A 17,871-nucleotide genomic window follows, 5' to 3' on the forward strand; every position below is an offset into this window, starting at 1 on the left:
CTCTCTCTCTCTCTCTCTCTCTCTCTCACACTCTCACTCTCATGGAAATTATGACCGAGATGAATTGGAGATTACCAAACGTGACCCAATTTTTGTTCCCCTAGATGATTTCAAGGACAATTATGCTTCCTTTTTCATTTTTTTTTGTTTTTTTTTTTGATACGAATAATACAAAAAAAGAATAAGAGGAGAGAAGAATCGAGGATTTTAAATACGTTCGTGATAAAAATGAATATATGTATCTAAAAAGGAAAAACAGAAGAAGGAAGGATAGGTATGCCTGTAAATTAATCAAAAAAAGTTAATATTGTGATCGTATGTTTAAAGAATTAATTAATGATTTATCTTATCGCGCATTTTTTTTTTCATTCAATTTGTTTTAAATTATGTAATGTCAATCGTTAATTAATTCTTTTCTTTTTTTGTTTGTTTTCTATGTGTAATTTTTCAACGCAAACTCTACTTTTATATAATTACACACACATATATCTACTTATATACAATATTGCGAATTTCTTTGAACAAGAATTTTAAAGCAAAGAGGAGAAGAATGATCGAACATTCAAATTCATTTGTATTTAAAAAAAAAAAAAAAAGAAAAAGGAAAAGTGTGTAAAAAGTAAGGATACGTAAAATATATGTAAAAATAATACACATAATGCGTGTATAATATACTGTGCGTTTCTCTGTGTGTGTATGTGTATGTACAGTTATATGTAAATAGGGTAAAAGGGATAATTATATGTAAAGGTATATCGATGAACTTTTTTATGTTTTTTTTTTTCTTTGATGATAATAATAATTATCCCTAATTCGCGAGAGTGTAATCAATCCTCCTCTAAATTTGTGTTCGTTATTGATCAACGAAAAGTTTGATTTTAGTAACCTTGTTAAGTTTAGTAACATTGAGAATAAAAATATATATATATGTATAGTGCTTGATGATGATCGTGCCGAGATCGTCTCTCACCAGATGCACCAGAGATTGGACGAGGAGGCAGACAGGATTTCCGGCAGCTTGAATGACCTCGACCGCTCGTTCGTGTGTACTATTCCGCAGATCCACTCCGTCCACTTCGATTATTCTGTCACCGATCTGTATAAAAAAAAAGAAAGAAAGAAAGAAAAAAGAAAAAGAAAAAACAAAAAAAAAAAAATTGGAAAAAAAGTAGAGAAAAAATAATAATAATAAAAAGAAGAAGAAGAAGTAGTAGTAGTAGTAGTAGTAGTAGTAGTATAGAAAAAAAACATGCAATGTTGTTAATATATAAATATGTGTAAATAAATCGCACGTTGCAATTCATTGTCAATCCTCCCACCCTCCCTTCAACCCCCCGCGTCTTTTTATCTTTATCGATAGATTTGTTAATAAATTATAAATTAAATAAATAAATGTTGCATCATACCATAATACAAAAATAATTATAAAGGAAACGTTCATTATATTTGTTACTATCTTTCCTATTCTCTATTTTATATGAATTAATTTATATTTATCAATCACATATCGCGCATAGAAATAATTATGTGATTATTTATAATAATAAATTGTTAACTAATCGATTAATGAAATAAAATTATTCATTTTATGATATCTAACAATATTATTTATCTATATATATAGTTGATTCATATAAATATAAAACTTTTATTATATGGTTTAGCAATATAAATTAGAAAATGAAGACAAGCAATATACATATAATAAATATTCACGAATATATATTTACGATATATTATTAGATTGTAATATATATGTATAATATCATACATATTTATATGAATCAATTTAATAAATCTTAATCCTCTCATATTTGACAATACACGTACGAATCCTATCAACATATTAAATCTACATTTTTTTTTTAAATAAATTATCGTTCAATTTTTCACTTACACACTATACCTCACATATTTATTCAAGAAAAGACAATTTAATTATCCCTCCCCCCTTTCTATCTCTCTAATTATTATTTTGTTACCTTCAACTCTCCAGTTCTTCCAGCAGGACTGTTAGGCAAAACGTTCTTAATAAATATCCCAGAAATATTCTGGGACTTACTGGAACTGCCATTGTGTAAATCGACCTGAAAAATCGTATTGTTATCGATTAATCATCTATCTTTATCTCTTTATCTCTTTCTCTCTCTCTCTCTTTGTCTTTGTCTGTGTCTGTGTCGGCTATTTGCATGATATAAATCAAAATGATTTACGAACTTGGTGGTGGTTGTGCCTAATTTAAACGATTACCCAACAAACAACACGTATTGTAAGATATTATCTTATCCCCGTTAGAAGATATTCTTCTATTCGTACGAAAAACATAAAAGATCTTTTTAACGATGCGCAATTTCGATCTAAATAACTCGTAACATACACACAGACACAAAAATACAGGCACGTGGACGCGCGAAAATAACTTTTCATTTAAACGAACAATTTTCATCCAATTTCAAGATGACTTATGAATATTTTGTTCTTTTTTCCTAGTACCCCCAGCCCCGCCGTCCCTGCCTCCTGTTTCATTAGAACTCCGAAGAAAATTTTCTAATTAAAATACGATACTCTAGGGAAACCAAACCAAGTTATCTTGTAATTTTTCTTCTTAATAATAAAATATATTATATATTATATAATATATGTATAATATAATTAGTATTATTATATATATTTAATATTATAATATTATTTTTATATTATTTTATATACTATTCTTATATATTATTCTTATATTATTATTCTATATATATATATCTTCAATTATTTTCCATTATCTAATTGAAATTGAATAAATTTTTAATATAATTCCTAATCATTTTTAATTCAAACTCGATAGTGGTTTTATTATTAGATACCGATAGATGAAACTTTTAAACGAATTTCTTTTCTCCATTAGACTGTTTCACTGTGAGTGCAAATTATTGGTAAGAGGAAACGAGCATGTTCTCTTTCTCATATATATATATATTATGTATACACACACACACGTGCTCTCATGCACACAGAGTATATGCATAAAATACGTATGCACGCGCGCGCGCGCGTGTTCAATTTCATTCACTCTCACTCACACTCTTCACCCTATCAGCTTAATGTCACGAAACTGCATTAATATACTTATATACGATGGATGCATCTACTACTCTCTATCGTACATATATCTTTCGGTTACGAAACGAAATTACTTTGATACAGGATAATATAAGAACATAAAGGATTCTCTTTTTCTTTATGAATCAACCCCTTTTTTACTGCATACAAAATTAATTTTAAAAAATTACATTTTTCTACTCTCCTGAAACCCCTTTTCACTGATATTTAATAATTAATCATTTAATTTTTAATTATTTATTAACGATATATTTTCTTGAAAATCTTTTGATCTTTATTCTAATCGTCATTTAATATAACGTAACATTGATCAATTCAAAAAAAAAAATCAAAGGTTATATTGATTAAAAATTAAAATGAAATTGTTTAGAATACAAGATTGTATTTTTTATTTCGAACATCGTGTAATTAACGTTGGTATGCAATTTAATGTTCTATGGTATTAATCAATTTTAATTGAAAGTTACGTTTTCATTAGAACAAAAAGAAATGATTGATAACGTATAATAATTCATTGAAATTGTTCCTTCGTTTTTTTTTTCTTATTAGCAATACCCTATATGTTACAGTGATATGTGATTAATATTCTATAATACTAATCAATTCTAATTAAAGGTTACGTAAATCGATTATCGATAAAACACGTGTTAATCCTGATATCCTATTTTATTTTTAACATCCTATAAATAACACGGACACATAATTCAATATTTCATAATGATCATCGTCGAATCAAAAAAAAAGAAACCATCGTTCACTTGATCCTTCATCTGAATTTTGATTTTTTTTTAAATAATTTCACGATATATATTACGATTACATTTTGAAATAAAACACGTTTTGTTGATTGTAAATTTCTATTATATTCGTGACACCCGGTATATAATGCAGCACAGGTATGTACTAATAGACAACGATATACCCACTTTATTTTCAAACGGTATAACACATCAATTTGCTACGATGTAGTACGTATGTAACTAATAAAAATTCACTTTCATTCAATAACGTAACGCTAGCGTGACCATTCTTCTTTTGTCCCTCATCTTTTATGTGTGTATGTGTGTGTCTGTGTGTGTGTGTTATTTTGTATCATACAGTAGAAGAAAAAGAACTAGAACCAGAAGCAGAAGAAGAATAAGAAGAAGAAGAAGAAGTTGTTTAACATGAGAAGAAGGAATACGATTCTTATACTTGATCTTTTGAATTTGAAAGTAACATAATAAAGCATAGTAAAGTGGTCTTCTATTTAGCCTATCATAATCATTTTACATTGTGACAAAAAAAAAAAAAAAAAAAAGAAAAAGAGAGAGAAAGAGAATGATAAAAGTAAACTAACAAAAACAACAAGAACCAATTGAGAATAATTAACTCACCTTTCCGCCAACGATACTAAGTCCCAAACTTGTTTTAGGTTCCCTATAAATTTCAACGAGTCTTTCGGGACCCCAATGATTAGACCACGCGACGTTACCGTCGTGATCCCTTTGCGTGACCGTCATGATCGTTTTACCCTCGACGAATACAACGGTTGTAAGTTTACGTGACGGTGAAACCAAAGTTTCGGGTTTTTTAACAACAGTTGTAGTTGTTAGGGTAACCGGTCTGCTGCTGCTGCTACTCGACGAGGATGATCTTTCTAATTGACGTTGTTGTTGTTGTTGTTGTTGTTGTTGCGATGATTCGTAAGATTGTAATTCTTCATCTGTACATTGAATTGCTTTCGATTCTTGATAAGTTTGAACTTCAACTTCTTTTCGTTGACTACTTAAAAAAGTATCCTCTTTATCTTCTTTCCTTGATTTCTTCTTTTCCCCTTCCTCTTCCTTTCGTTCAATCGATTTAGTGGTGGACGGTGTTTCACCTGATATATCTTCCGGTATACACTGAATACTTTTAGATTCTTGAATTTGTATTCTATCCGATTTAACGATTAAATTGTCCCTAGTATTTTGTACGATTCCACGGGTATAATTCAACGAAAATTCGTTGTAAATGAAATCGTCCAATGAACATTGAACGCTTTTACTTTCCCCTTGTGTCTGAGTTTGTACTTCCCTCTTGGGACTTTGATAAAATCTTAACGCGACGTGAAAACCAGCAGTAGTCTCGAATATATCCGTTGTACTCGATAAACTTTGATCGGGACTGCACTGTGTACTTTTAGTTTCCTGTATAGTTTGCGTTTCTACTTCGCGTTTTTCTCGTGGCGAATATTGCGTCTCCTTGAAATTACGTTGTATATCATCGAAACTATCTTCGCAAACCTCGCGTTTCCAACTGTCCGGTACAGATTTAAAGAAATTTCTTGGTACAATTGGCGCTGGTATTAACGGTTCTTGATTAGAACAACTTACTGATTCCAATTGACATTCCAACGTTTGACTTTCCAACGTTTGACTTTGATATTCCAAGGAATGTTCTTTACTAATCAAATTATCTTCTTCCTCTTGACAACTTATTATCTCATCTTCCTCCAGCAGCGGACGTTCCTCCTGCTGCCGGAGGATTTCTTCATAATCCTTTACACCTAACTCTTCCTTTTGATCCTTGATAACGTCTTCTACTTTGACTTCTTCTTCTTCTTTCTTTAATTCCTGTTGCTGTTGCTGCTGTTGTTTTTTCTGCTCCTGTTCGTCTGGACGTTCTTGTAATCTTAAAACGAAAGAAATATCTTCGAGGTAACGTTATGCGATGTTCCCTTTCGAAAATTGAACGAATTTAAAATGGAAATAAAACAATAGATAGGAATATATATTGTGGGTGAGTTGTTGGGTGGTGATGGTGTAGGTGGGGTGTTTGGATATAAGGTGGGGGTTAAAGAGATAGAAATAGTCGATCGAAGTCTAAAGTATACTCGAACAGGCTTCATGCTAGTTCGATCTAATGGTTAGAAGCAACAAAAAGGAATCCGCTGAAACGACGAACCGAGAGGTCTTCCGCACTGACCCATTAAGAACACCCAACTCAGGGCAAGTTCAATCGTTCGGAACAATTCTATTCATTACGAAAGGGCTTTTCCTTTACCTCTGTGATGTCTAGTTCTAATATTATTTCCTATCAGAATATAATAGAAACCTTTTGTTCATCATTTACTTCTAATTATTAAGATAATTATTTGAAACGTCAGATATATATATATATATATAGTTGGTTTCACTATTAGATCATTAGATTAATTAGAATACTTGTGATCAATATTTTTAGAATAATATTCATTTTAATATTTGTTATATATATGTATAATTTATTCTAAGAAATATATATATAAGAAAATATATAAAAGTTTCAGTTTGATATATATGATTAAAATTATTAGAAAATTGTTTTCTATTATTAGATTTCAAAGAACGATTGAAGATAATTATTTGAAATTGTAATTATAAATATGATTGCTATATGAGTCATTATACTTTTGTAATATTATCATGATTTTAATATATTGTCTGATATTTAGATTTATATAAAAATTGTACTNATATTGTCTGATATTTAGATTTATATAAAAATTGTACTAATAAAAATGATGATAACGTTTATATTCAAATTCAGTTTAAACAAACTATACGAAATTAAATAATGAAAGTATACATTTTTCTAAATCGTTATTATTATTATTATTATTATTCTGTTGTACGATGTAAGACTTCCTATCGTGTAATTCAAATCAATCGATTCAACGAGACTATCATTTCATTTCATTTTCCTTTTAGCTTTATAAAACGATCGTTAATTTATTTCATTCGCTTATTATTATTATTATTTTTTGTTTTCTAATTAATAATTTTCCATCGAAAAGTTAGAAGCGTTTAAAATTAAATCAAAGAAATTCATTTAAAGAAATAATATTTTATTATGTCGAGATACGCGCGTGACATTTAATCAAAAAGAGAAAAAAAAAAAAAAAAGAAAATGAATTGAACGAACGAATAAATAAATAAATAAATAAATAATGCAACAATTCTAACTGGAGAGAAAAATTGTTCTTGATTATTTGTGTACTAACGATTAATAAATAACGAATAAATCACGAATAAATAATAAGAAGAAGAACAAGAAGAAGAAGAATAAAAAAAAAAGAAGCGACACATAACTGCGGACTTTCACTTCCGGTTTTATGAGTAATAACAAACGCCGTTACGTTGACTGCCCGCAAAGTCAACTTAAATTCTCTCTCTCTCTCTCTCTCTCTCTTTCTCTTTCTCTCTATTTTCTACGATAATAGATAAAACAACGTTTAACAATGAGAGAAAGAAATAAAATAAAATAAAATAAAACGAATAAAAAAAACTAGAAGTAACGTATATATTACCAAGAGGAAAAATTATCAAAACAGTAATAACAACATTTTTATAATAATCTTCCTATAACACATCTTCCAAATAAAACAATTATACAATATATAAATAAGTATCACACAGAATAAAAGGGATATTAAAAGGGTTCGGAGAAGAAGAAGAAGAAGAAGAAGAAAAAAATAAAACAAAATCGAAAAGAAAATATTCAAATATATTATATACGCGAATAGAAATTTGAGTCTAGGATGATCCGATTCGTATTTCGTATACCTCGTGAAAAATTCGTTCACGAGATGAGAATAACGCACACGCACGCACGCACGTACACACGTACAACACACGCGTATACACACCACACGAGAATAAAAATATATATAACCTAAGAGAAGTTGTGAAGGGGGGAGGGGAGGGGTGGGGGAAGGGAGGGAAAGGGTTGTATGAAAATATATTGTTTAAATGTAAGAAGAAGAATTTGGTAAGTATATTATTATAGCGTAACAAATCGTTCGTACTTCTTTTTTTTTTAGATTGTGAATAAATTTGAACAAAAAAAAAAAAAAACCAAGGAGAGAACTTTTTTGTAGTTTCTTTTTTTCTCTTTCTTTCTTTCTTTGAAACCGATTCGAACAAGAACGAAGATTGTTATTACGAACGATAAAAATCGCGATTATAATAATATAAAATATAATAGAAGGTGTGTTTCGTTTGGTGTTGTTTCACTCTCGGAGTTCCCGCGGTGTGTGTGTCTCCGAACAGGTCGTGCGTCACTGCAAACTGGCTTACTCTCTGATCTAATAAACAAGCGCGCTCTGTAACTGTGGTTGTGCCTATTCGGTTGCGCGCGCGAGTAAACCTAATGTAAGTTCTTCGAGAGAGAGAGAAAGAGAAAAAGAAAAAGGAAGAAAGAAAGAAGGAGAGAGAGAGAGAGAGAGAGAGAGAGAGAGAGAGAGAGAGAGAGAGAGAGAGAGAGAGAGAGAGTCTGCACGATTTCCTTCAACCTAACGTTAGCTAACAAAGATAAAACACATAGACACACGTGTAGTAGTGTAGTAGTGGGTAGTAGAATAGTACTTCAAGAAACCAGAGACTTAAGAAGAGAAGAATGGAGAGGAGAAGAGAGGAGAGGAGAGGAGAGTAACTCTAGAGAGGAATATCGTAAGAGAAACGCAGGAAGAGTTGGAAAACACCACGCGACTGACTGACTTACTATGCCGATCGTAAACTTAATACTATCCTTCTCACTCTTTCTCGCAGGCGCATTTACTTTTCTCCTACCTTCCCTACCACCTTCTTTTCTACCCACACTCTAATGTACAAGTATATATATATATATATAGAGGTTGGGTGTGTGTACGTATGCGTATAGAAAACTATTCCCCTTCCTATTCTTTCTCTTCTTTATATTAAACTCACTCTCTCTCTCTTTTTATTCAATTTTTTTGTATTAACACTTTATTGTTAGTTTTTTGTATTTTATCATTGTGTAATACATAGATCGATTTTCTCATTTGGTTATCTTTCTTTCTATATCTTTATCTTTATCTTTCTTAAACAACCATTTACTCTCTCTCTCTCACTCTTTGCTTCTTTCCTTCTTTTCTTCCCACACAAATTCACGTATATATATATATAAAGAACTCCCCACCTATTTCTTCTATATTTCTATCTCTCTCTTATTTTCTCTTTTTTTAATACTTTCTACCGCTTTTATTATTCGACATTGTATTTTTTTCTCTATTTTATACATAAATTGATTTTCTTATATTTGTTCTCTCTCTCTCTCTCTCTCTTTTCTTTTCTTTTCTTTATCTTTCATTTTTTTTCTCTCTCTCTCTCTTTATCGCAAGAATATTTAGTTTTCTCTTTCTTTCTTTTCTAACCACTCACCCACCCACCCACGTGTATATACGTGTAGATACGTATGTATGTATATAAAACTTTCCCACTTTTTTCTTTACATCTATCTATCTCTCTCTCTCTCTCTCTCTCTCTTTCTTTCTTTCTTTCTTTCTTTCTTTCTCTCTTTAGTTTTCTTAACGTTTTATTTTCTATTTTTTATTTCAATGTTTTTTACACCGATTATCTTGAACTCTTTATTTCTATCTCTATCTCTCTCTTTTTTTCTCTTTTAAATATTTTCTTTATTTTTCTCTCCCTTTTAACACTTCATTCGTTTTTCTATTTAATTTTCCTTTCTGTTATCTTATTTAATTATTTTCTTTTGTTTTTTTTTTCTTCTTATAATCAATGATTTTATTTGCCTTTTTTTCTCTCATCAAACGTTTCCATTCTTTTTATCTCTTTTTATTACTTTGATTTTAATACTTTATTTCTCTCTCTCTCTCTTTCTCTCTTATTTTTATCCTTTGAAAAAATTTCATTATCCTTTTCTTCGTAACATTTAATGTCATTTTGTTTCTTTTTAAAAAAAAAACACACTGGTATTCTTAATTCATTTTTTTTATTAACATAGTCTCCCTTTCTTTCTTTTTTTCAATTTAATTTTTATCATTCTCATTTTCTTTCAGTTGTTATTACACTACCCCTCCCCCTCTCCAACCTCCTCATCAACACTTCCTCCGTCTCTCTTTTGTTTAAAATAATATTAAACTTATTTTTTCTTTCTAATTCGCGCACGCACACGTACGCACGCACAACAAACACATACGTACAAACTATATTTTATCCGTTCCCGGATTTATAACGCAAAAAATTTTATACGTTTAAAATTGTTTACGCGAGATTAATATCTTTCTATTTAATTAACATAAATATGTAAATTCTTTTTTTTTTTTTTTCTAAACGCGCGAATGTTCGTTCATTCGTGCATTAAAACGTTTGAAAAGAAAAAAACAAGTCACGTTTAACGATATTATTTACACAATTCGAGTATCTATCTTTTTTATCGTTAATAATACAATCGAAAAAAAATATCGTGTGACTTTTTATTACTAATGTATATATATATATATATATATATGTATAAAAATAATATTTTTAAAAGTTATAACGTTAATTGTTCACAGTTAATTTAATCGATACTTCAGTATTGTTTTCTTCGTTTTATTGCATAACTATCGTATTCCGAAACGAAAACTAACTATACCTAAGGCTTATTGTTAGTTACATGTAATACTAAAGCGAAACGAAGGTTATTCTAAATTATTCCATTCTTAAGCTAGACGTACGTAAACATTTTCTGCTACAAACAAAAAAAGAAAAGAAAAGAAAACGAAATGAAAGAAAAGAACTTGCAAATGAACTCGAGTGAGCAACGTGACCAACGAAAAAATAAAAACAAAAGCAAATAATTATTTTCTAGTTTTTCCTCTTTCTTTTCTTTTATTTTCCTTTTCTTAATTTTTGTTTTTATTTAAAAATGCAAATTATAAAGGATATAATAAAATGTTGTTTTGCACGAATAAACGATCGGAGATTGTATACAGTATCGAGATACACACATTTGTGTATTATTAAATAAAATAAAACTTAAAAGTTAACTTGTATGAAAATTATATATGACAGAGAAAAAAAAAAGAAGAATTATTGATATTTGTTTTAATAAAAAAATCGATCGCATACGTATATATTTCTTTTTAATCGACAAACCTATGAAACTAAATTCAAAGAAAAAAAAATCATGTTATATTAAAAAAGAATGAATATTTTAATTGGAGAAAATGATATTTGCATTTTCAATAATCGTACGATCGTTCGAATATTAATTGTAAAACCCCCTTCTCCTATTTATTAGAAATTTTATTACTATTATATAAAATTAATAATAATAATAATATAATACTTTAAAAAAGTAATTAGTAAAATATGGTAACATGGTAAAAATCATTATATTAATTATATTATTTGTGTTAGAAATTTTATTATTATTTTATAAAATTAATAATAATCATAAGAATAATAATAATAATATTTAAAAAAATATTTAGTAAAATATGGTAACATACGGTAGACAATTTTTTTGTCCGTACGCGACGTACCATCGAGGATAGTAGGAAAAAAAAAAACAAACAAGAAAACATTTCGCGGCTTTACAAGAAATGACCTACATTCCGCAGAATAATTGTGCTATCTCTATATATGTATACACCTATTCTATTCTACTCTGGCAGACGTGTAATCCAGCCCTAATCTAAGGGACCGACAAGATTTACGATATACCTGAAGTATAGTATATATACATATATATATACATACACATATGTATACAACGCTATTTGTTAATCGACGTTCGAAGCCCGTCGTCGTGCATACTGTTAGCGATAATCGATTAGGCTACCGATTTTCCCCTAACTCTATTAACGGATTATAAATTATATTCTTACCTTTTCTACACACCGTACCAACACCATTCCTAAAAGAAACTAATTTTTCTATTTTACCTTAACCGCGTGTTAATAAAATCATCGTCTTTTAATTAAATATTATTATCCTCACATATTTTATTATTATTATTATTATTATTGTTATTGGAATCATTATACACATCATTATAAGACCATTAAATCTTGACATTTTCCTCCTTCTTATCGAAAGACCCTTCTTATCTCCCCTTATGCTTTCACAATCACCCCCATCGTAACTTTAAGTAAACTCTTTTAAAACAAGCCCTACAAGTTTTCCCGTTTTCCAAAAACCTACTGGCATCGGGGTAGGGAGGAGGGAGGGAGTAGGTGAGGGGAGGGGGAGTATGAAACATTTGAACTTTCGACCTAATAATATTTACTCGAATATCCACTCGAAAAGGTTATCAAAATTTCAACCACACTTACACGAACACGACGAAATAAATTATGCATCTTTCTCTTTCCCCCCGGCCCCCCTACTCCCGTCCCAATCCTTCGAAGAATTATTTATTTCTCAACGTGGCGCGTTAAAAAAAAAAAAGAAAAAAAAAAAGAAAGAAGAAGAAGGAAAAGAAAAAGAAAACTTTGTTGCTTACCTTGATTCATCGTAATCTAACACGTTGATTGATTTGTCGTCTCCTAATTTGTAATGATCTTTTCGAATCACTAAAACATCCTCGGGCAAAGTTGTAAGTTCCGGTTTGGGTTCTGGTTCCGGTTCACTAGGGAATGATAGTACACTAACCTTAATGGGAGTTACACGTTGTTTATCAAGGAATTTACTTTTCGCACCGGTGAATCCTCTCTTTGAACCTTCACTACCTGTCCTACTGAGTACCTTTTTGTCTTTACTATCAATATCTTTGTCAGTTTTATTAACATTATCGTCCATTAATTCGGATACTTTGGACAAATCCAAAAGTATTTCAGGTTTGATATTTCTCTCGGACACTTTGTTGTCGTCTAATGCATCATTTTTACCATCAATCAAAGTATTTTCCGAAGTTGATTTGCCCAAAGTGGGTAATTGTAATTGCGATGAAAATCTTTTACTGGTTTCAACCCTTTGAGCAATATCATCACGGTCACGTTCGCGTTGTTTAATTAAAACTATTTCGGCGGGTGAACAAACGTCAATCATTTTAACATCGGTATTATCCAATCTCCCTAATGCAACTTCCTCGGCAGTAATAATCTTAGCCTTGACCAATTGTACTTCAGGAATAAGATAAGAAGACAATTGTTGTTCGTTATTATCCTCGAAAAATATCTCTTGTACTGTCTCCCTTATTCTAACTTCTTTCTTGGATTCCTCTAAAAGTGATTCCTTAGATGATTCACTAGAAACCGTACCTTTCCTTTTTCTCAACGAACTAGCCCTTGGTTTCGTTGATTTAACTACTTCCGTATCGGATATCGAAGTTTTCAATGATCTATTTAAATATTCAACGGATAAACCTCTAGTATCGAACACTCGGAAGTTAATAGAATCCACTGATAAATGTACACCACTTATTGCTTGTTCATCACTAATAGTTTTAACCAATTTACACGGTTCTAGTTTTGTTCTAGTTTCTTCATCTTTTTCTTCTTTTTGATCAACTTTAGATTTGTCAATTATATCTTCAACACCTTTTCCTTTTCCTTCTTTTCCTCCTCCTCCATCCTTGCCTTTTTCTTCTTCTTCTTCTTTTTCTTTTTGTTGTTTATCAGCAGCCTCACGTTCCATTCGTTTTTTCCTTTCGTCGTCCAAGCTGCGTAACAACGAACTATCCTCGTCAAACGTCGAATAGGAATAGGGATCGGTAAATGCGGTTAGCGAGCTATGCTTGCTGAGATACTGAGTGACCCTCTCAATGCACTCCTGTTCTTTTAGACTCTTCCTCTCCTCCCTGGACCTCCTCCTCCTACTCGTTGTCGTTCCTTCCCCATCTTTAGATCTTCTATCCCTCTCTCCTCCTCCACCGTCACCTCTCCTCTTTGATCTTCTCTTAACAACACCGGAACAACAAACGTCCTCATCCTTATCACCTTTTATTTTCTTATTTAAAATCTTATCCGTTGATTCTTCCGATTTATCAAATGTTTCACTCAAAGTTATCGGTTGTTCTTGTGACGATGATTCTAACCTTGACTCCAAACCATTATAACTCTTTAAATTTGTACGTTTATCATCGTCCGATATTATTATTTTTTTTCTTAACGTTGACGACTTATCGGATAAATCAACAATTTTGTCATCATCTTTATCTATCCTTTCTTTTATATTCATTTTGTCTTTTGTTCTAACATCATCATCACCATCATCATCATCTTCTTCTTCTTTTTCATTCTTCTTCTTTAACTTAACCTTAGGTGCAGCTTGTTGTTCGACTCTCGTTATCACGTCGGAAATTTCATCAATTTCTTTGCCATCTTTCTTCTTAACTATCGATATAATACTCTCAGCAGCAACAGCAGTAGTTGGCGTGATCGCATATTCCTCCTCTTCCTCCTCATCATCTTCTTCCTCATCTTCCTCATTCATCTTCAACGATCCCTTTACAAGATATGCATGATACGTACCCGTGCCGAATTTTTTATAATCATCCATTATTTCATCTTTATTTTCTTCCTTTCCTTCTTTCTTCGGCACAATTTTTAATTGTTTTTTCATCGTAGGACTGCAAATTGGTGTTAACGGTGATGCATCTTTCCAATGATCCTCTTCCTCTTCCTCCTCCTCCCCTTCTTCTTCTTCTTCTTCTTTTTCCTGTTGGTCATTTTCTCGTTTTTCGTCACGTTTCAGCTGATTTAGTTGCTGATGTTGTTTCCGAGATCTTTGATTATCATCTTCCTTTCTTTCTTGCTGGTCGGTGGTGGTTGAAACACCGGTCACACCTGAGAAACAACAGTAAGTACTCGGTTTAAATTGTTTTTTTCTTATTTTTTGTTCTTTTTCTTTTATTATCGAAGAAACTTACCCGATCGAGATGAAAGAAAATCTTCAAAATCGGCTGCACGATCGGTTGTTTCACTCTCGTTCGGGAAACTTCGACTGCGTCGGACCGTACAGATCGGTGGTACCCTCTGATCAAGCCCAGGAAGATAAAATTTAACATTAGCTTCTCATTCCTTGTTCTTCCCGTTTATTATTACAATATTTCTATTATTTGTCTTTTTTTCTTTTTTCTTTTCTTTTTCTGTGTACTATTATTTATTTTCATCTAATTTTTCTATTTAATTTTATACACATATTTATACTTATATATGTATAGGTATATTCGTATTTTTATGTTCATTTTATTGATCGTTAAATATATTCTTATATTCGATTTTTAATTTATATATATATATATATGTGTGTATGTATAAATATGTGTATTTTCATTTGTGATTATTTTTACTCTTTTATTCTTTTTTTAATATATAGGTTTCTACTTTTATATATTATAGCTTTTCATTAAACTGAATATTAATTCATACTTTAAATTATATATCTAATAGGAAATTTGTTCAAAGCATAATATTAAATAGGATCTGTAATAATATTACACAATTTCTTCGATTATGGCGAATAAAATAATATACGGCGATTATATTATTACTTTTAAAAGCGAAAAATTATTAATGATAATTTGGCAAAAGGGTATAAATAAATCCTATGAAGAGGAATTAACAAAGCTGATTTAATAAGAAACAATTTTTCGCATCACATTTATATATATCCACAATTTTATATTAAATAAATATTAATAATTATATTCCATGAGAGTAAGAGTTTCTAATATGTTTCTCGATAATCAGCTGTGCGTGATAATCAAAATTTCTTTTATATTTATAATTAATTATTCATTACTCCTATCTTTATATTAAACAAAATTGAAACGTTGTTTCTATAAGGGTTAACAAATTAATTAATAAATAAATAAATAAAGAACAAAAACGTCCGAGTTTTGCAAAATAAGGCAAACTCGGTCGTAAACGAGAAAAAAAAAGCAAACTGTTGAAACGTAATATTAAATAAATAAATAAATAAATAAATAAATAATATATAGTAATTATATTACACAATTTATATCAATGTACACATTAAATTATAATAATAATAATAATAATAATTATTATTATTATTATTACTACATAAGAGTAAATGATCAATTTTACAAAATGGGGATGGGAATATTTATATGTTAATGTTATTATTAATAAAGTACGAATAAATCGATTATTTACAATCGCATTTTATTTTTACACAAGGCAGTTTAAGTAAGTACTTTTTTTTATTTTTCTTCGTTTTAACTGAAAACATATGTATATATGTATATACGTATATAAATACGAATTAGCGTACCGGAAACTAGAGCCGAATTATTTTTTTTTTTAAAAAACACACTAGCTTACTTGCCAACGATATTATTATGCAACTTGCCATTAGCTGACGTATAAAATATGCTCGTGTGTACTTAGGCTACCGTTCAAAAGCAATATGTACATACATATATATATATATACATACGAAAGCAAACGACAAAAAGATAGGAAAAAAGAAAAATAAATTATTAATTAGATATGTGAGAAAAAGAGAGAGAGAGAGAGAGAGAGAAAGAGAGAGAGAGTATGTGTATAACTAACACACGTACCAACACACGCAAATTCTTATGCAAAAAATACACAATGTGTATTTGAAATATTTTGATTATCGTTGTTAAATCGATGATCCATCGATGATCAATTTTTTATCCTTCAAAACGGCATAATGGTTGGATTGTTTATTTTATTTACTGGATCATGCCAATCCTCGATGACAATCCTTCATTTTTTTTTTGTTTTTATTATGTATATATATATATATATTTTTTTGTTAGATAAATTTTATCTAAAAGTTTTATTAAAAGTCATCATCATCATCATCACACTTAATAACTTACCTATTTGTTTTTTGAGAAGTGATATTTATACGTAATATTATTTTATCGTTGAATGCTGAAAATTTGTTTTGTTCTTTTTTTTATATATATGTATATTATATAAGGAACAGATTGAAATAATAAGATTAGAAATTGTATAAATGATATTGCGAAAGGTGGATAAGTTAAAGGAAGAGAATGAGATTGTTTATGTTGGGGAATTTCATTGCTATGATGAATTTTATAATCTATAAATATGTATATACATATTTTCTTGTTGTTTAATTTTGTAATGAATTTGATAGGGTAGAAAAATTGAACAAAATTTCTATTAAAGAGAAATATTGCAAAAATTTAGAAAAATAAAGAGAAAGATAGTTTTGTAAAAATAAGTATAGAACAATTAGAATGAACTTGGATAAACCTATTTGTTTTTTATATATATATACTTTATATGCACATATATTTTTGTTGAATACTGATCAAAGAAATCTTGATTAAAGAATAGAAAGGAAATATAAATAAGAAATTAGATGTTTTCATAGAAAATGTTATGATACGTAACCAATTTTAAATTTAAATTATGCATACGCATACATATAAATATGTATAATAAGTATTACATATACTTATATACATATATATATATATATATATACAGATTGTCCTAGTTTCTTTTCACAAAATTTTACCAGCGTATATTATAATTAAAAATAATAAAATAAAGGTTATATATACAAACGTGGGCCTCTTAAATGCTTAATTAAAAAGCAGAATTCAAATGTAAACCTGTATACGTATACATATATGCATACGTACTTCAGTCGAATGCTAAACAAAAAAAATAAATTTAATTAGAAAAACACAGATACGAAAAGAATTATGAGAAATTATTAAAAAGCAAAGAAGGAAAAAAACGATTAAAAAAAAAAAAAGAGAAAGAAAGAAAGAAAGAAATAATGTTCGCATTAAATTTGTATAATTTAAATGTGCATATGTTACGTACAAACATTGGTTGAATGCTGAAAGAAAAAAAATGGTTTAAGTTAGAAAAAAAATCATTAAAAATCAATTAGTAAAATGATTGAATTATGAAAAAAGAGAAAGAGAAAGAGAGAGAGCGAGAGAGAGAAAAAGAGAAATAATTTTCGTAAAGGATTTCACAGTTTCACACAACGAAGTTTAGAGACGGATATGTATATAATATAT

General features: G+C 29.5%; 1 protein-coding gene across 7 annotated transcripts in view; it reads right to left on the bottom strand.

The window, feature by feature from the left end:
• The window catches only part of LOC106790479, an 89,909-nt gene that overhangs the window by 9,645 nt on the left and 62,393 nt on the right, over positions 1-17,871 (bottom strand). For all 7 annotated transcript variants that reach the window (XM_014755408.1, XM_014755409.1, XM_014755410.1 and 4 more), the window contains 5 exons: positions 14,737-14,842; positions 12,370-14,653; positions 4,488-5,766; positions 1,983-2,087; positions 971-1,096 (listed from right to left, as the gene is read on the bottom strand). In XM_014755408.1, coding sequence (XP_014610894.1) covers positions 971-1,096; positions 1,983-2,087; positions 4,488-5,766; positions 12,370-14,653; positions 14,737-14,842 — 3,900 coding nt within the window. The remainder of the gene's footprint in view (positions 1-970; positions 1,097-1,982; positions 2,088-4,487; positions 5,767-12,369; positions 14,654-14,736; positions 14,843-17,871) is intronic.

This window comes from Polistes canadensis, unplaced genomic scaffold (genome assembly GCF_001313835.1).
Source record: "Polistes canadensis isolate GaletaPanama2010 unplaced genomic scaffold, ASM131383v1 scaffold_241, whole genome shotgun sequence".
Classification (NCBI taxonomy): Eukaryota; Metazoa; Arthropoda; class Insecta; order Hymenoptera; family Vespidae; genus Polistes; species Polistes canadensis.